The sequence below is a fragment of the Hippocampus zosterae genome, chromosome 16, assembly GCF_025434085.1.
Source record: "Hippocampus zosterae strain Florida chromosome 16, ASM2543408v3, whole genome shotgun sequence".
Lineage (NCBI taxonomy): Eukaryota > Metazoa > Chordata > Actinopteri > Syngnathiformes > Syngnathidae > Hippocampus > Hippocampus zosterae.
In genome coordinates this window covers 18,201,265-18,220,830 of record NC_067466.1, presented here as the reverse complement: position 1 = coordinate 18,220,830, position 19,566 = coordinate 18,201,265, and the positions used below count along the sequence as shown (strand labels likewise).

Here is a 19,566-nt window from a genome sequence, read left to right as displayed (position 1 = left end):
TTGTGTTCATCTTGTTCTACTTCCCCTGTCGGTTCTTGAAGGTTTTTAATTGTTGATATCGTTTGAAAAATGCACCCAAAAAAAGCCGCCGTTGAGTTCGAGGTCCCGAGAAACGTCCGTCAAAACATTTGCATTCATTTCTATCAAAGGAATAAACTGAGGTTTAGTGTAACTCCAGCCAACTTGATTCGCGCTCACTTGTCCATCGATCCAATCATTGGGGAACACTGCCCCCAAGTGGCGAGAAACGAGATGGCGTCCACCCGATGTCAGCTCCAACTGTCCTTTATTGAAAAACGGGCGCTCAAATTCTTGACGTCATTTGTGCTTTAATTGACAAAAAAATTAAATGGAATCTACCGTTGTTTGCGAGAGCAGTTCTCTTTCACAGTGCAAAAAAAGGAACTAAAGAGCATCTTTTTATTTTATACAATATAGAGAAAAAGTACCAAATAGCTCATGAAAGTCTGATTTACAAAAAAAAAGTGACACAAAAGGCAACGAAAAAAAGGGGGTGTGACTGGTAGGAGCGACACCAACATGTCCAAAAAAAAAAGTACATACAATTCAATTTTTAATCAAATGAAAAATGTGGAACAACATGCTTTTGTTGGACAACATAATTACCCCAAAAGTCATACAGAAGTAGCTCTGCCAACAAGTCAACCTGCGCTTGCGTACCCAACAGGCAGCCATTTTGGAAAGGTATCTTGGTATGCTTTTTGGGGACAAAACCTGACAAACATTTGTCAAAATGAAACAATCAAAATAGTGGACTTTCATCGTTTCACTAATATGTACATGACTACCTATTTTCCTAATAGCGCAGTGTTTCAATATATAGTAACTGCGTTTTATTGGAGGTTGCCTGGCAAATTAAAATCTACTTTTAAATGATCACCGTTTTTATCCAATCTAGTCGAGTTGTTTTACACTGATGTTTTTAACTTGATTTTACAGGTTGATTCTGTAGTGTGCTTTAAAATGCGTTTAACAAAAACGGATTAAACGGCAATGAGGAAAAGGAGAAATTGTAACTCATACTCTTTTACTTGCATTGTGAAATTGTAAATCTAAATGAGCATCCTTGTGGCCCGAGGTTTGTCCAAATAGAGTTGTGCTATAACATTTGCTGCAAATCAACTTCTGGGCGCATTTTGGGTAGCCTCAACAGTGCATTTAGTTGGCGCGGGTAATCGACAAGGACTTCACCGAAGTCATAAAACAAAGACAGGGCCAACCAGGAGTCCTGCACGGCAGCATCTGGCCAGTAGGGGGGGGCGGGCAAAAAGGAACGGACATGTTGGAAAATAATGCCTGCTTCAAAGTAATCACTGCATGTCATTTCATTTGTTGCACTCTAATGGAACAAATCCAGAATGAAAGCGGATAAGGCGGAAACTCACCCTAAAGAGCTTAAACTAAACACTCCTGTTAAATGTCGACTTTGCGACAAAGAGAAAATGTGGTAGGAAGATAATTACAAAATTTCTGTAGAGGCAGGGGGGGGGGGGGGGCAAACATGGCGGCCCGACAAAAGCGTGGAGGCCAATCGAGCAAGAGGGCACAAGAGTTCCGAGTGCCATGGCTTTAAAAGATGTAATCGCGTGTCATCTTGAGGGACGGCATGGCCTCGTTGACATTCTGGTCCAGCCGGTGGTACTCGACTGTGTTGCGCGAGCACAGGCTCTCCTTCCAGCGGCGGCTCTGAGCCAGCAGTAGGATCTGACGGCAAGTACAGCAACAATTAATATCGGCGATAATATAAATAGGACTCATCGATTTTGAAAAATAATCTAAATGTGGATGACCCGCCCCCCCTACCCACCACACTGACCTTCCTTTTGTTGTGGTAGGTGATGTAGATGAGGGCCACCAGGAAAGCCAGAATGACCAGGTGGAAGAAGAAATGCGAGTCCTCATCCTCGGTGTTGTAGATGCCGGGCAGCCTGTCGCTGACGTCTTCCTTGACATCGGGCGTCTCCAGCTGGATCACCGTCTGGTCCCGCCCCTTGCCGCCATCCTCGTTGGCATCCAGACGATACAAGCCATCGGCGTAGGCGTCCGGATCGTCATCTTCATCGGCATCGTAGTCTTCCTCCGGGTCCAGGTGAGCTGTCGCTTCTTTGCCGGCGGGCTGCAGGAGGTCCGACTCAAATTCCTGCAAGGTGGTCGCGGTCTGCGTCTCGGAGGGTTTGACGGCGGAGACTGTGGTGTCCTCTTCGGTGGGTTTAATGGGTTCTGGGTTTTTTTTGGCTGTGGTGGAGGCAGTTTCTGGCGTTTTAGACACGGTGGGTGATGCCGTGGTCTTTGCCACCTGGGGCGTGATCATTTTAGTCTCGTCAGGCGCTATTTTAGCATCCGCGTCAGAGGAATCGATGACCACCGCAGAGTTGTCGTTTTGGTTGGTTTTGGGTTCACTCGCCGTTGGGTGATTGACTTGAGCGTCGTCAGGTTGGATGGGGTTTTGCTCGGGGGCCTTGGGTTGGGCCGGTGCTATGTCGGGAATCTTCGTTGGCTCGGCCTTTTCTTGGATCGTCAATCCTTTTGTGTCCATCCGAGTCTTGCTTTGGTTTACTGTGATCTGGGGAGGACTCACTGTTCCGCCTACCGTGGCTTTTTCTGTGGTGACATCTACAAACAAAAAGATGAAAAATGACTCAGCTGTTCACATTCATTTCGTTAAAATGTCTGATATGGCGCTGAGGGTCAGGGGCTGCTACTATTTCTCACGTATGTTTCCATCTCCAAACCTCCATTCAAACACCGTGTGGCTGCACCCTAAATTTGTTTATAGCTTGTACATGAATCAGTCCAAATAGAGGCGTCGCCCGCTAGGTTAAGAGTTGACTCGGAAATTTGAAGTCAAAAGGATCTATTCATACACACGCAAGAGCATGAACAGGAGGGCTTTGTAGCACAAAGAAACCCTCATGACTACACGCATTCACCAGCTAAACCTTCACGCATACCGTAATGCTACATCGTTTAGTAAGCAGTAGCGCATTCTTATCATTGAAGATACAATCAGCAGTTATTCAAAAAATGTAGCATGTTCATAACCATGAATCAACTAGTTGTTTTTAAATGTTTTAAATTTTATTTTGTGTTTGAATACATTCTAGTACAAAGTTAGACAACATAAAATAAGGGAAGCAAATAAATGAAAAAAAAAGTTTAATCTTATTTAACACAGACGCGTGAACGCCCCAAAAGTTACACTTTGCATAAATCACGTCGAGCTGTCAAGATCTCGCGACAATTGACACGTCACGGACGAGCTTTATTTTACGGCACATCGCCCTATAATGCTGGACAATTTTGAAGCTCGGTTGTATTTCTTCAAAATAGAGTTTTAAAAAAACGTGCGAATGTAAGGTGTCATTCCCCTCAGCTGACTCTCGTGACGTGTTCGCATCGCTAAGTTAGCCACTTAGCACTGTGTGACGCTCCGCAGTTCTCATAAAAAAAAACAAAAAAATTAAAGCCATCGTATGATAGGTGTACGACTTTACCAGCCGAGGTGATATTCATCGGAGCTGACAAAACGCCGCCGAGTCGCAAAAGCTGGAGTGAGACGACGAGTAGACAGAGAGTGCTACTCTTCCTGGTTCTTCCCATCGTCGCCATGTTGATTTGTGCGGAGGAAGAGACGAGGGAGGGGGCGTTGCTGAATCTGTGGCGTGGCTGCGCGTCACAATCTACGTCAGCATCGTAATGTCGTTATTGAATGTTTAAAAAAAACATGATTACGCACACAAACGTCTTGTGAACTATATACAAAAAGTGGCGTAATGTTGAAAATACTGTACAAAAAAAGACTACTACATAAATATGACTCGGAAATATTTGGGAGGCTTCTATGGAAGTTTTCTTCCAATCTATTGAACAATGGAAATATGACGTTTAGTTGCACGTTTACAAACAGGAAAACACACTTGCTGGTTCGAGATGTTTTTATTGATTGGGGAAATGACAATAGCCTCAAGATTGCTTGAAAACTGCCACTTCCGGTTTAGATCCAGTAACTCTCATCCATAAGTGTCCATTTTGATCAGGCTGGTCTTAAGACATGACAGGTGGATTACGCTACACAGGTCTGGTCATAAAATAACATTTTCCGTTATGCTGCTATGGAACAAGATTTTAAAAAAATGTACACATTGGGCTGTAGTGTGTTTTGGTGCGTGTCCATCTTGTTCTCATGAGCGAGGAATATGTATAGTGTCATTATTCACGTCATTCTTTCTGCACAGCTACACAAATGGACATAAAGGTGACTGAAAATTAAAATGTGCTCAAAGGCTACTCGTTCCCTTGCGAGCTACACGCTTCACATTTCCCGCCTTTCTTCTTGCTCATTTCAAAAAGTTAAATATTCCCTTAAACGTGATCCTTTAAATGTGGGAGATGCTTGCTTCTCGGAGTGGGGGCAAGCGCGTGGCGCCCAGCTTGCCTCCTGGTGTGGTACATATCGAGGTAGAGGAATAGGAAGGAGCGGGGTCGTGAGGGCTAAATTATTTTTCATTTAAATCGGGGATGACAGGGGGTGGACCGGTGGGAGTGTTGGCGAGAAGCGCACGTGCGCCCTATGCTTGGAACTCCAGGCCGAGTCCTAGCTTGTGGCCGCCGCCGTTGATGTTCTTGCCGTCAAGGAGGGCGGACAGCGTCAGCTTGATGCCTGAAGCAGACCGAACAAGTTTACACGGATGAGACATTCTTTACGATGCCAACAACATTCAGGAAACACACAAGTCCCCTTTATTTCCACCCCCAATTTGGTCATTTTGGTACCTCAAGGCACCAGTCTATTTTCTTGAGTCACAATTAATTTTTTTTTCACGAATTCTCACCTGGCTTGAGAGTCTGAGTGTATCCCAGGCCTACAAGGCTGGAGTTGTTCACCTTTGCCTGTGGGAGATGACAGATGAATTAAGCAAGCATGTTTAAAAAAAAACAAACAAACATTAAGAGCTGAGAGTTTTGTCGCATCTTGCTATTTCTGCCCGGGGCCACCTGAAGCCGACTCTAGTTTCCCGTTTTGTGGCAAGTCATCAAAATTTGCCACAGGCAATACGAAATCAAATGTTTCACTAATTGCCAGGCAGATGAGATCTGGAGGACAAGTTAAGTCTTCAGAAATATTTCCCTGGCGCGTGCTACTTAGCCACTCACTGAGAAGGACGCGTCAGGATCAATCTGGTACTTGGCGGCGATGCCAAAGCGGGTGTTGCTATTGCCGGTAGTCCAGGCCAGATTGACGGCCGTCTCCAGCTGCTCGTTGACCTTCTGGTAGATGGAGCCGCCGAACTCTGTGCCGTCATTTCTGCAAAGGAGCAGAAATAAAAAGCAGAATTCCAAGTTGAAAATTGAGTGCCATATTGTTTTGCGCCAGGTGGTTGTACAAACTGGATACACTCCATTTGACCTTATCGGGATGCGAGGATTAGCTGTGAGCTCAGTAGGGGGGCGGGGGGGGGGGGGGGGCTGGGTGATGTGCTCTGCCGACTTGGCCATAACCTTGCGCTCACCCACCGAGTGGGATTAACGCCCTTCCAATCGAGGGGCTTTTGCTCCTTTTGATCAGGCAACTAGCTCGCTCTCACCTGGAGCGTCTTAGATCCCATCGCTTGTGTAAAAATAACCACGAGGGACCCAGCAGTAACTCGATATTCCTCTCATGCCTGATTCAAATAAACACTACTGCTTTTTTGAAAGCCAAATGCTAAACAGAGGCGCGGTGTAGTCAGATGCACAGACGAGCGCATATCCACGTACCCAAAACAATCCCATCTTTATTTATACAGGCGGCGTAAATTGTCTTCAACCTTACACGTTGGTGTGCAGCTGGAACTCGTCCGTCTTGTAGCCGACGGCAAAGTTGCTCTGGGTGATCCGGTTGCGGCCGGCCTCAAAGGTCACCTGGTAGCCGGCCAGCCAGCCCTCGAAGCCCACCACGCCGGCGCCGTGCACGGCCGTGCCGTTGATGTCGTAGTTGATATCACAGCCCAGGTTGATGTGGTCGCACTTGTAACCCGTCTTGAGCTTGCCTCCCTTTTTGCTAGGAGCCGAGAATTAAAAAATTTAAAAATTCAAGACATTTTGTGAGACTCCAAATTAAAATAACATACATACAAATAACTAGCTTTTAATTAAAATGTATTTAGAAATTAAAAAATACAATTTTAAAAAGCAAAACAAAAATCATAAAAAAATAAAATGCAAGCTAAAATACAAATAAAAATATTTTAAAAGTGAATGTAAAAATAAAAAAATAAGTAAAGTAAAATATGAAAAAAAAACATTCAATTCAGTTCAAAATAAATTCTAAATAATGAAATGGAGTCCAGTAAAACATCAACTAAAACTCAATCTTAATTTTCTAAAATGAGCTTACCCAGTGTTTGGTGAAAAGGAAGAGTCAAACGTCAGCTTCAGACCCTTGGTCAACTGGAGAGAGGCGTCACAAAAGAGATAAATGGACATTAGCTCACCTGGAAACACGAGCAACAATCAATCCAACGTCCACGCTGCACCTCTCATCTCCTCTGCACCCACCAGGTCCTCAATGGTGAATTCGGTGCCCAGCGTGTTGTCGGTGTTCCACTTCTCCGTAAAGGTCACCCCGTGCTCGGCCCACTTGTACTTGGTCTCCAATGAGCCGGCCACCTTGCTGGTCTCGGTGTTGGCCGAGCCGGTGCTAGTGAATTCCTGCGCACGAGGAAACAGTTTATAACATGGTCACAATGAGAACCGCTTGAATTGGCGCCTTGCCCACAAACATCTAAGTCCGCTCAGCTTGTGGTGGAAGCGTAACATAATCTTATCAGGAGTGCCTCGGTCTTACCAGTCCGTTCTCAGACTTTGTTTTTAAGTCTAGCTTGATGAGCCCGAAGCCTGAGGAGAAAACAACAAGTAAATATCACCCGCTCAAATTCAGGGCGTCATTTTGTGTGCCAGGCCTTTACTGCTCACCGTATCCCTTGGTGAAAACATCCCGGGCGGACTTTCCCAGGTCGGCATAGGTCGGAGGTACGGCCATGATCTACAACCCAAGGGATGGGATGGCGAGTTAGGAAGGCGGACGATGAAGGAAAGGACGCAAAACGTTGATTTCATATCAATCATTTCAATTATATTTTCGCTTCGCTCTGAACCGCCTCAACTTTTCCGTAGCATTCCCCAAAAGATACACTTGATTAAATATCATTTTTTTAACAGACTAATTATGTAATCATGGAAAAAGCCTCCTCCTCTTGAGATTTCCGCACCACGCAACTTGTGAGCAAACTCTTTCACCATGAAACATACGGCGTTACAACATAACTGCCGTTTTTGCACTTCTACGGTCACGCAGATGTGATAACATTTGGTGCATTTTGATAGCAGATATGCGGACAATGTGGAGTGTGACTACAGGTGAATAGTTACTCCTTTATTATCAACATCGGAGGAGATCCTACCGCTCAAGCTTCTGCATACCATGTTTGAACACCTCCTTTAGGCAAGAACCGCAGCCCTTTGCTTCTAAATATTGCCTCATGACCGTGGATTAAATCCAACTTTATACTTCCTCATCCAATAATTCATTGGATTTTTCTGCCTGCTTTGTCACACTAGATTCCAAGTGTGTCATAAGGCCTTGAGAGCCAATAAGAAGCTTGAAAGATCCTTGACCGTCTGTCGTAAAAATCCCAAGGGCTTCAATGGTTGTAAATGGTTAATTACGACTAGGGCAAACCAATGGGTGGGGATTATCCAATGCTCTTTCACTAGTACAACTAATTTTACTAGCGAAACGTGTTGTAGGTATTAAACGTGTTGTTGCCTTAAGCATGTCAAGTCAAATGACCCAAACAGAGTAAAGGTGATGACTCGTTCTGTCTATTAGCATAAGCTAGTAGCCTCCAAGGTGGGTAGCGGGCAAACGCCCCCTTTAACTTCATCGTCGCAGATTTATACGAAATGTTGAGTTGGTAACAAGTCAAAACGAGATCAGTTTTTTTGTTTCTCCCAAGCGGGATACGCGCGGCCTTAAAAGTGACAAACGACCGCTTCATAAGTCATTAGCTGACAAGCTAACAGCGGGCCTAGCCTCGTATCCGCATTCACCTCTACGGGTTAAAAATGCGAACGCGTGTGACAGAAATATCAAACCGCATCAATGCTGCACCGGCGATTTTGAACTTTCAAATACGCACCTTGAAGTGCGGTTTCCCGTCTGGAACGTGTGGACCGTCACGGAGAAAAGGGAGGAGAAAAGATGAAGAAGAAGCAGGAGGCGGCTCGGCGTAGACCACGTGACGTTACGAGTCGCGCGACGCCGTCAAAGATACAACAGCGGGCCTGGGGAGAGCCAAGATGGTTACCCCTCCCAGTTCGAACAATTTTAAGATGAGCTATTATCGTATAATAAGGTTGTCATTCCAATGTCTTGTAAGTACGGCTTTATTTGAAGCCAAATTTTTCAAAATGCAGACACTGCAGCTCCCAATGCCCCGCAAGTCACGTCATAGTAGTTCCTAAGATGCCACAAGATCAAGCAAGTCAGCTTTTGTTGTCAAATATGTTCTGTGTGTAACATACAGCACAGATGATATTGCTTTCCTCTCTCAAACACATTGCAAACATGCCGTGCATTGAGCACGCAGTTAAAATTAACATAAAATTACGGAAGACATAACTATATCATTATGTTAAATAAAAATAGAATACAACAAACAAATAGCAACAACAAGATGGTGGCAGAGCACTACTTTTGTGTAAATAAAGCTGCTCAACTCAATTCATCACAGTTCCTTGGCATCAAGATTCCACTAGGCAGTGTCTACAACTATGCAGTCAATCCTTGGCGTGTAAAATAATTTTTTGTCTTTGCTGGATTTCGCAGAAACAAAAGCCACAGGGTGGCGTCGAGGGAACGCGGCCAAGACTGTCCGGTGACTTCCTTTCTTGCAGGTACAGTCACACGGCGTCTTCTTTTCACCTGCAAAATTAATATCTATCTAAAATCTATCTCTTCCTACGGTCATTACAACGATAATAATGGGCAGTTTTTGAAGTATTCATTCAACAAAATGTTTATATTAATACTTTTGCATTTTTCCGACAGCTTTTGCCAGTATTTTGATATTCATCTCTCTCTCTCAGATTGTGAACTATGGTGTTGCAACCACCAGATGTCAGAATTTGTGAGTCAGTCACAAAGTTGTCTGTTTTTAATTCCCTGCAATTTTTTTGTTTAAATTCTATAATATAACTGAATAAAAATGTAATAAAAACTAGTAAGCTAAGTCTTTATATTCACTAGTAAACAAATACGTTTTTTTGGACAATATACTTTAATAACTAAGTTTTGTCTCATCACATCAGATTGTTTCGTGAATAATTCTCTTGAGCTATGAAATAATACACAATTGAAAAGCAAAAATGTTTGGGGGAAAAAATCTATGATCATGCTCAAAAGGCATACCTTAACGTATATTTTTAAAATACAATAATAACACTTAAATACTTCAAATGAAAAGTATTTTAAAATAAAATTTCCGTTTATTTCATTGTATTTAATTTATTAAACCTAAATTTTCAAATGATTTACATGTTTACTTGATCAACATTCTGCTCCATTTTGTCCACGGGAATTAATTCTTTCTGAAAAAGGATTAACAAGACACACATTCACAAGATTAAGAAGACACGTTGTCTGTCGCCAGCGGGGGCTTTTGTATATAAAAAAAAAAGCATCCCACTTTTTAAATATTCTAGCTGGAGGGCGACGCGACATTTCTGCAAACTTGTGCAAGTCAAATGTACTTTTTCCACCCTTCGACAGACCACAACCCTCATCCGCTTTTTAGACTTTGTTCACGCAATTTTTCTTCATTGATTGCTCTATTTTAACCCCCGTTTTGACGGGACATCAAATGTGTTGTCCATTGATTTCCAAGCTACGCTCCGTATGATTAATGAGCGGCTTTTTTTAAGATGCAGGGCGGCCAACAGCGTGAGTCACAAAGCAGCTACGGCGTGATGGATTCGAAGAGATGCGTCTCTCTTTAGTCTTTGCCCAGAGTACACAGCTTGTTGCCATTACATAAATACGATGAATAAATATGGCATTGATCCTCCATCCCTGCTTGCATCTGCCTTTCATTGGCCTGTTTCGCTGCAAACGCTCGAATAGGGGGAAAAAAAAAGTGGTGAGGGAAGCTGTTTTCCTTCGGTTTGGAATGATTATACTGTAGACATAAATATATACACAAGTAAATTCAGGATGCAGTCATATATACAGTATACTGTATATATACTCGTGCAGAATGATTTCGAGAAAATAAATTGTGATTAAAAAAAAAATTCTCCTCAATATTGCCATTAGACCGTCGGCTGTGTTCAGTCCCACAACGGCGCAAACGGCCATTTCTAATTGCACTTTGCAAGGGGCAGTGCGGGGGGGTTGTACCTTAATTGTGCCCTCTGCGATTTACGACTCAGTGCAAATGTCGATTTCAATTTAACTGTTCAGCCCTTCGAGATGATGGCCTACTTGCTGTGGGTTGCCCAAACTTGCCAAACCAGGGAAGCCTCCCAAATGATTGATACATTTTCAAAATTAATCCATAAAGCAGATGTGTAGATTTTCAGCCCGGAGGGATAAAGTGTCATCTCCTTCATTTTCGTTTTCCTCAGCATGCAGCGGTTCACGCCGAGGCCAAACTGCTTCCCGGCCTTCCCCCTTTTGTCATCCGGACTGGAAGTCTTTAAACCAGAGTGTTGCATCAATGCGCCATCACTTTGACAGCAAAGATTTAACGCTAAACGGCAAATGTTTCCCATCCGTGATTGTTTGGAGGGAAAACATTGATTGCGTCATCGGGGTGGGGGGGTGCGCAAGTTGCGAAAATCCTGCGGCCAGCCGGGATATCGACCATGCGACCATTAATCGCACCACAAGTCCAACCCCCAAATAACTGACACCATTTTTTTTTTTGTTACTTGTTAATTAATCAATAAAAATATCGTCGCGTTGTAAAATAGATAGATCTGGCACTGATCGTGATCAGATGATTTCCATGGAAAAGTGTGTGATCGGCATAAGTCTATTCTATCATTGCCGATCACGAATCATGATCATCCGCAGCTGATTAATCAAAAATAAAATAACATTTTATATACATACATATATACATACGTACATACTGTACACACACATATATATTTGTTTCTCTGTTGTGAAACTATGACATTTAATTTCATCTCACAACCGCCTCAGTTTCCATTTTTTAAAAATAGATTTATATACTGTATATATGACAGGTGTGTGCAGCGGTAACGCGACAATGCTTATCTTCACATCTTTACCTAACCAGCTCCGTTTCCTTCATGAATGGAAGATGCATATCGAGGAGGTAGAATCGTATGAAAACCTCCTGCGAGCGGAGTGGGAGTCGGGTGCAACGCAGACCGCCGTGACATTTTCACTGGCGTCTGATTTAGCGGCAGGAAGGACGCCGCTCTCACTCTTTTTCCCGGCAATGTCAACCGCATGTCATTGCCACGCCGAGCAAAACAAACAAATCAAAGATGTATTTATTTATACCATTTATTTTTTGTGCGCTTGAACTCTCCTGGCTTCCACTATTGATTTCCGGTTGGTGTAAGGCAATGATTCTATTGAGTTTAACTAAGGAAAAAAAAAATACATAAAAATATGTATCTATAAGTGTATGTTTGTGTATATGTGCATATATATATTTTTTAATGTTATTCTGTTTATGCTAAACTGTTATCGGTTAAATTTAAAGCCACCAGAACTCGTTTTTAACTAAGGAAAAAAAATACATAAAAATATGTATCTATAAGTGTATGTTTGTGTATATGTGCATATATATATTTTTAATGTTATTCTGTTTATGCTAAACTGTTATCGGTTAAATTTAAAGCCACCGGAACTCCTCTTTATTATATAATGTTCTGTTTGGAAATAATAATACTGTGTAATCATTTTAATGCATTTTGGAAATAATATTTATCTTTAAGAGTAGCTTTAATTATGATCTTTAGAAAGGCAGCTGTAACAATGTGCTACCTCCTAAGGTAGATTATCGTGTTATCTTGTGTTTGCCAATAATTGCCTTTTAGCATTTTCTTTTGTCTTTTTAAGGAACCGCTCACTGCTGTGAATGCTGACGTTTAGCATGGATGCTAAAACAAGACTTGTGAAGGCTGGTCCCACGCCACAATTATGCGCCGCTAGCTAAAATTGTTACGTTTCATAGCTAAAATTGTTACATTTCATACCTTAAACAGAATTGTAAAGCTAGTTGGAAGATACGTGCTGTTTTGTTTTTTAATGAACAGCACACAATTTTAAGCTAACGTTAGCATGCAAGTTGATCCACACGAATAAGCTTGCTAAAGTCGGCTTGTCTTTTGTCCGCTGTAGCATCCAAGCTCTTGTAAGTTTAAGGCTTTCATCATGTTCATTTTTCATATTTTTGATCATTAATAGTACATCTGTCATTGATGGCGACACAGAAAGCACTTGCGCTGGCGCAGAAAAAGGTTTTATATTTTTATTTAGCATTTTTCACCCCGACGAAATGAACCACCATGTAGAGCCTGTCGGCGTGCGTCCGGGAATAATCAAGTAATTTATGCCTTTTTGGCCCCCCTCGGGTGTCCCGCTCACATCAAAGGGGCGGCGTGGTATCTCGACCCGCGACGCCCTGCCTGGAGACACGGAGGACCGAGAAATTTGAAATTTCACAACTCGGCTCTACGCTGCTACACCTGGCAGGTGAGTGCTCGCATTCGGCTTTTGCGCACATTTTAATGCCTATTTAAAAAAAAAAATTAAAAACGTCCCCTTCATTAGGTACACAACAACAGTGGTAAAACCTCAGTGTGGTATGATACCTTGTTAATAAAATAGTAAGATAAACATGAGAATATCCAGTATAAATTTTTTTTTTTAAATCGTGTAGTCTGACATCGTCATAAGTCTAATTACTACTACTTAATTTTTACTTTGGCAAGCCAAGGCAGCTTTACATACATACCGCATTTCAGACAGGTTACCTCAATGCGCTTCACATAATTAAAAGTACATTTAGGAGCAAACAAAAGAGTTCAAGACTTTATAAAAGCAAAGTAAAGAAATTCATAAATCGCTTTCGAAAAATTACCAAAAACAACAAACGAGCAGTGCAGAATAACCGTTTGGTGGATTATTTCCAAACGGTCATTTTTACCGCCCGATGCTAAGTTTTATCCGCTAACCTTCTCGGAGTGAAAGTACCTCAAACGTGTATTTAAATCATTACGTTCTCTTCCACCGCTGCCTGTAATCTGGTCTGTCAGAGCTAATTGCAGTGCTTGGCCAACGTATCATCATCATCATCGTGATCATCGTCGTTGTTATGACAACGCCGTTGCGCAAAAGTCGGATGATATACTGTGAGAAGGGACGTTTGTAAGACGGAGGGGGATCTTTCTCGCCGCCGCTGTGCAGCTGTGTCGGTTTTGGCTGTTGTCATCTTCCCCTCCAGAGGGAGAAGCCGTCGAGTTTTAAAAAACATTTTTTGTCATTATTCTGAAAATGTTTCAAAAATTCATGAAGAATAATCCTGGCGTAGCGACACGAGCTCATGCTTGTTCTCTTGTACGAGATTTGAATTTTATCAGCACGATATCTGACTCAATATCTGACCAATGGTCTCCCAATTTTGAGGGATTATTGTTCAAGCAAGATCTTTTTTTTTTTGTTTTGTTTTTTTTGGCCAGGACTTCACTCACATCAAGTGATCTCCAAGTTTTGAAGAACCTTAATGATTTCGAGCCACGCTAATGGATGTTTTGGGAAGACCAAGTTGAGAGCCTGAAGACGCTAGTAAGAGGAAGAAGAAAAAAAAAAACATCAAAGCCAGACGTTTGGTTTGGAGGACAGAAGAAGAAGAAGAAGACACATGCTTGTCTTGTCTTTTAAGGTCTGCCAAGAGTTTATTTGTTTTGGATTAATGTAATTATCCCCCCTAACCCCCAGCCCAAACCGAACCAACCCGGCCCAGCGCCCCCCCCCCCCACCCCTCCCCACTTTAACACAGTGAAGATTGCACAAACATCCCAGTAGCGCCACTGGATTACATTCGTGCTTTGTGTGGACGGCCGAGCAGCTGCTTTTGGGTTGTGTCCAAAATAACATTACATACGGATTGAAAAAGGCATTAACACAAAGATGGCTGCATAACTCACTGGACACTTTATTTGTCGCTCTGCTTTTAAAACACGACAGATGCTCTATTTTGGGTTAGTTAGTTTTTTGGGTTTTTTTTTTAACACAAAAAGGTGGAGAGTGTGCTGGATTTTTTTTTTCCAAAACTGCTAATACTCGCAAAATTGCCATACAATATTCTTCAACAGTTTATTCTAATACAGCTGTTGCATAGTTCACTATTTTGTAACTGTACTTAATAACTGAAATGTATGTTGGAAATGAATCGGGAAAAAAAATAAGCACGCATGTTACAATTTAAAAGCCATAATACACAAACTCATTCACTTCATGAAATTAAATCAATTATCAATATAATAATAATAATAATAATATTAAATCAATAAAGTTATCAATTTGTCCTGGAGTAGAACTACTCCTTCTTATCACCCTTCAAACGTTTCTTACGTATTATAAATTGAATGGGACACATACTTTTTTATTCATTCATTCATTCATTCATTCATTCATCTTCCTAACCGCTTGATCCTCACTAGGGTCGCGGGGGGTGCTGGAGCCTATCCCAGCTGTCTCCGGGCAGTAGGCGGGAGACACCCTGAATTGGTTGCCAGCCAATCGCAGGGCACACAGAGACGAACAACCATCCACGCTCACACTCACACCTAGGGACAATTTAGAGTGTTCAATCAGCCTGCCATGCATATTTTTGGAATGTGGGAGGAAACCGGAGCACCCGGAGAAAACCCACGCAGGCCCGGGGAGAACATGCAAACTCCACACAGGGAGGCCGGAGCTGGAATCGAACCCGGTACCTCTGCACTGTGAAGCCTAACCACTGGACTACCGGGCCGCCCATACTTTTTTATGATACTTCATATTTAATTACAAACTGTTATATTTCATACTTAATTACAGAATGTAAATCGGCAGCATCGTAGATACTGTGTGTTTGTGTGTGTGTGTGTTTCTTGTCTAGGTTTACACTATTTTAATACTTCACTGAAAATAAGTATGAAATATTCATATGATAATGCCAACAAATATTTATAAGTCTTTAAATGTTTTTGATTTTCACTTGTCACACAGCTGCGACATTTTGTAACATGACCACGTTTCACCTCTAGAGGGCAGTGTAGTCACCTTAGGCGGTCGCGTGTCGCCCATGGCTGACCTTGACCCATTGAACTTTCGAGCGCTAACATTTGGAGTTACGTGATCATGTCCATGATTGATGATATTGATCCATCGAATCCAATTGAATGCTAGTGCTTTCATCGCTTGTCTGGATGGCAGTGCGCAGCATGTTCATCCTTGATCTTTCCTACCGACTGGGAAGCATGGAAACAATCTTACACAGGCACACACACACACACACAGTAAAAAAAGCCAAACAATGATCCATCATCACCATCCACATCCTCCTACGGGCCACATCAGGGTACTTTGCCGCAGGAAAAAAAAAAACAAAAAACGATTCCAGATCAGGCAGCCAGCAGTCATCTGCGGGCCCCTTCGCCACTAGAAAGAGACCACTGTGGACGCCACATTTAATAAGAGCCACCCGCCTTCTGTCACAGGGAGCGGAGGAGGCTCCCTCCTCATGTTTGTCGAGCTGCAAAAATGTCTGCTACTGCAGTTTCGGGTTTCACGTCTAATGACAAAAAGTTGCGATATTTCGCAATGTAGCGCATTCTCTCTTTGATAGCAGTCGAAATCAAATCGCGGGCTTCCAGTGGCATTTCCCGCATGGTTTCTTGAGACTTTTTTGTGGGTCTCTTCGGCATAGAATTGTCAACCAAAATTTGTGAAGCCAAGTAAAGTGGCTTTGAGGGCTGGAAAAAAAAAGTAGCCTCATCTCTGTATTATTCATTGTTCAAGTTTACAAACAATCGGACTAAAACTGTGATCAGTTTGTCTTTGAAAATGCCACATAAAAACGGAGGTGGCCCTCCATCAGAAGCGGAACTGCGGCTAACATGCTAACCGCGTATATCAAGCGGTCGCGCAAGACGAGCGCATCGACACATGAAGCGGACAGCTGCTGCCGCATCGCGACACACTGTGATACAATCGGCAGCTTGGCTAATGGCGGCGACTACGGCAAAGACTTAACGGGGCTCGACCGCTAACATGTCATTTTGATTATGTTCCTTTTAACGACTGGACGCACACCAAACGTCTTTTCACCCAAGAGAGAGTTGCGTTGCTTTAAATAGCATAAATAGCAACACATGCTACAAGATAGCTTCTGAGCAACTGTAACTTTCAACTGCGTGTGTGTGTGTTTGTGTGTGTGCGTTAGTGAATGGCTTGGATCCACATCAAAGGGCCCCAGCTAGTCTCTGCATTAACGAGACCTTTTGTTTCCTGCCTCACAGATTACTGCATGACCCCCCCCCCCCCTCACACACACATACACACACCACCGCCCACCCACCCAGCCCGAGTCCCCGCTCTTTGTGTGTGCATGTGTGTGCGTATGCGGAGCACATTAACCTGTGCACCCAAAGGTCAAGTTGTGACGGTCTTCTTTGGTTTGCGTGGTGCACACGTGTGATGTCCGTTAGCAACCTTTGGGAACATTTGACGGAGTTCAAGCGTCAAGTATTTGCAGTTTTGTCGGCAGTATATCATTCGTCATTTCTTAAAGCCTTTTCATTTAAATTTTTGAAGATTTTTTTTTTTTTACTTCAACGGTTTTACAAATAGCGGAAAGTAAGTTTTTTTTTTTAAATCAAAATTTTTTTTACATCAAAATATTGCAATGCATTACAAAATATTGAAAAATATCTTAGGATATTTTTCAATTTTTATATATTTTTCAAATATTTTTAAAATATGAAAACATGTTGAATTAAAAATCAAAATAGCTGTAATTCATTACAAAATCCTGAAATTCTCTGACTTTAACTCAACACCCCCCCTCCAAAAAAAATGTGTAGATCCTCCAGCACCACCAAGCTGTTTTCAAAAATGTTCTTTTTTTTTTTTTTCCAGTGTTTGTTTGTTGTTTTCCGCCCCAGAGCCCCGCACAGATCTGCGATCGTAACTCATAAATGTTTGATAAGCCGCTAACGACGACGAGGTGAAGAGACCGAATCAATCGTAGCGTCAACACAAACATGCCTTCTATGGCTCCGTGGAGCCTCGTTAACAACTTCTCGCCAGAGTAAAACATAACTTCTGCACTGCGCGGCGGTGCAGGATGTGGACAAATATATTGGGACACGTTGACTTTCCATCTCTTGGAAGTGACGTCGGACAATATGACCGCGTGATTTGTTATGCTGGCTTGGTTCCGTTGGATTCTCAAAACTTCAAACAAAATGAATTCTTCTCACCAACGAACTGCGTGTTCCTTCGGAATTATGAGTGACCTGCTTCATAGGGTGACAGCGATCTTAACGACAAACAGCAGTGAGGCAGTTGCGATTGACTTTAAAACTAGAGACATGAGACGTGTATTTAACGGAAGCATCAAGCACCTAGCTTAATGCTAACACACAATGCAAAACATTGGTACATGGTAGGCTTCGGTGTTAATTGCAATTGTGTTTTGCATTGTGAAATGTGAAAAAAATTAGTCCTAAACCACTTCCTAGTTTGCCAAGAAAATGGGCTATTCTATTTTTTTATTTGAGGGGGGGAGTGGGGGATAGAGGCTAACAATTGCACCATATTTCGTGATCCATCCGTCTCCGAGCAAACTACTTCATGCTGCGTGGAGACGGACGGGGGTCGGTAACTTCATCATTCCGAAGAATGAATGAAATCCTGTTCACGAACGTCACTCAAATCAATACGTTTGTGCCTTAAAAGGAGCGATTAGTGCTGGTCGCAACATGTCGTGCTTGTTGTCTGCGTGATGCCTTCAAGGACATGTTTCCACGGGCAAGCGGGCAATAAAAAGGCACACAAGTGGTTCCAGTTAAGAGCCGTTTGCCTTGGATGTGGTTTAACCCCAATGAGAGGACATGATTTCATTACTTTGCCTTAATGTCGTGCCTGCATGTCGCTTTCGAAAGCACGGCACACTACAGTATGTCATCTATTTTCTTTTAATTGCACGTACAAACCCACTGTGATTCATCTTTTTTTAAAAAATACATAAATAGAAATTAAAGTGTGAAAGGTTTTCAGAATATTAAGACGTAAAGGGTGCGCTTCATATTTTTGGCTTGTTAACATGTTGGCGAGAGCTGTTTGTAAGATTTTTAATAAATCAAGTCCCAAGAATGTAAAATCGCTAGTAGCTAGTGAGCTAGTAATTAGCTAGCTTTAATAGCTAGCTCCTCTCTGTGTACTACCAAGTAGAAAGTTTGGTTCAGAAGGCTATAAATTTTCTTTTTCCGGTTTTATTCCAAGTATTTTTTTCAATCAAATCCATCACGTGGCTCTATTTCCGATTACCTGTGTGTTTCGAGCGTAGGTTCTACGTTGGCATATTGTGAAATATGCTAAGTTCAAACAAAAATGGCCAACTCGCTCGCTGTTTCACAGCATATGTTCTTCGTGGATTTCACGTGCATCTTGTCATGTTTTACATCCGCGCTGGATTTCGTAATAATAAGCCCTACTGGTGCCGGGTACTAATATGTTCTAACATTTAAGGAGGGCGTATTTTTGAAAAGAAAAGAAAAAAAAAAAGAATTGCCCACGCGGGTCTCGACAGACAGAAACATCTGTCTATATTTAATCAAGGCGAATAAACAAGGAGTTTAAACAAGTCATTCATAATTTAGATTTGCATACATTGGAAGTGCGCCTTTTAATCTTTGTATTAATATGCACCGGCGATGTTGTATAAATATGCAGCTTTATGCAAATGGCCGTGCGTCCGTCTTCTCTGTTTGTGTTTAATTTCGCTCCGCAGCTGAAGATCGTCATTCGGCCTGCGATTAAGTGTCGCGGATGAATATTTCTCAATTAACAAGCGCATTAAAAATGCATCGGCACAGGGAGCAACAAAAAGGAGGAGAAGAGGGAACGACATTGCAACTTTCAACTGTCGTGTGTGTTTTTCTGCCTTCTTTCCCTCCTCAACATCGAGTCAGCCAACATACAAAATGGAGGCCAGATCCGTGCCGGGTAGGCCACGCCCTCTTGTTTGGCACGGAACGTCCCGCGTGGCGTCCTCCTGCCCGGCGCTTGTAAATGAACACTTTTGGACCAGAACACCGGCGACATGCTTTTTAGCAAAGCAAAAATGGCGGTTCTCAATCTGGCACAGGATGACTGGAGAAACTTAGAACCCTGTCATTTCCTATTTTGTTGAATGCAGCGTAAAGGTAGTGGGAGTCAAGGCGGGTAATTGCCTTGTTTTGTTGTTGTTCTGT

General features: G+C 42.5%; 3 protein-coding genes and 2 long non-coding RNA genes across 5 annotated transcripts in view; 2 read left to right on the top strand and 3 right to left on the bottom strand.

The window, feature by feature from the left end:
* Positions 1–269: 269 nt before the first annotated feature.
* Positions 270–3,676, bottom strand: c16h5orf15 (chromosome 16 C5orf15 homolog). Its single transcript, XM_052047371.1, has 3 exons — positions 3,516–3,676; positions 1,838–2,634; positions 270–1,725 (listed from the first exon to the last, which is right to left on the bottom strand). The coding sequence occupies exons 1-3, from the start codon at positions 3,628–3,630 to the stop codon at positions 1,591–1,593; spliced, it is 1,047 nt and encodes a 348-aa protein (XP_051903331.1). The 5' UTR covers positions 3,631–3,676; the 3' UTR covers positions 270–1,590.
* A 262-nt stretch (positions 3,677–3,938) lies between these two features.
* Positions 3,939–8,279, bottom strand: vdac1 (voltage-dependent anion channel 1). Its single transcript, XM_052047375.1, has 9 exons — positions 8,202–8,279; positions 6,976–7,045; positions 6,848–6,897; positions 6,559–6,711; positions 6,398–6,450; positions 5,834–6,061; positions 5,176–5,326; positions 4,854–4,911; positions 3,939–4,681 (listed from the first exon to the last, which is right to left on the bottom strand). Exons 2-9 carry the CDS (start codon positions 7,040–7,042, stop codon positions 4,590–4,592), a joined length of 852 nt encoding a protein of 283 aa, XP_051903335.1. The 5' UTR covers positions 7,043–7,045; positions 8,202–8,279; the 3' UTR covers positions 3,939–4,589.
* On the top strand, positions 7,045–11,277 carry LOC127588602 (uncharacterized). The gene is made up of 2 exons (XR_007959132.1): positions 7,045–7,912; positions 8,891–11,277. It is a non-coding gene; the product is annotated as an uncharacterized LOC127588602 (long non-coding RNA).
* Positions 11,278–12,297: 1,020 nt separating this feature from the next.
* LOC127588601 (uncharacterized) lies at positions 12,298–14,327 on the top strand. The gene is made up of 2 exons (XR_007959130.1): positions 12,298–12,796; positions 13,783–14,327. It is a non-coding gene; the product is annotated as an uncharacterized LOC127588601 (long non-coding RNA).
* A 1,012-nt stretch (positions 14,328–15,339) lies between these two features.
* The window catches only part of LOC127588577 (transcriptional coactivator YAP1-like), a 147,207-nt gene continuing 142,980 nt past the window's right edge, over positions 15,340–19,566 (bottom strand). The window contains exon 10 of the transcript XR_007959122.1: positions 15,340–15,387. The gene's annotated coding sequence lies outside the window, so the exon portion shown is untranslated. The remainder of the gene's footprint in view (positions 15,388–19,566) is intronic.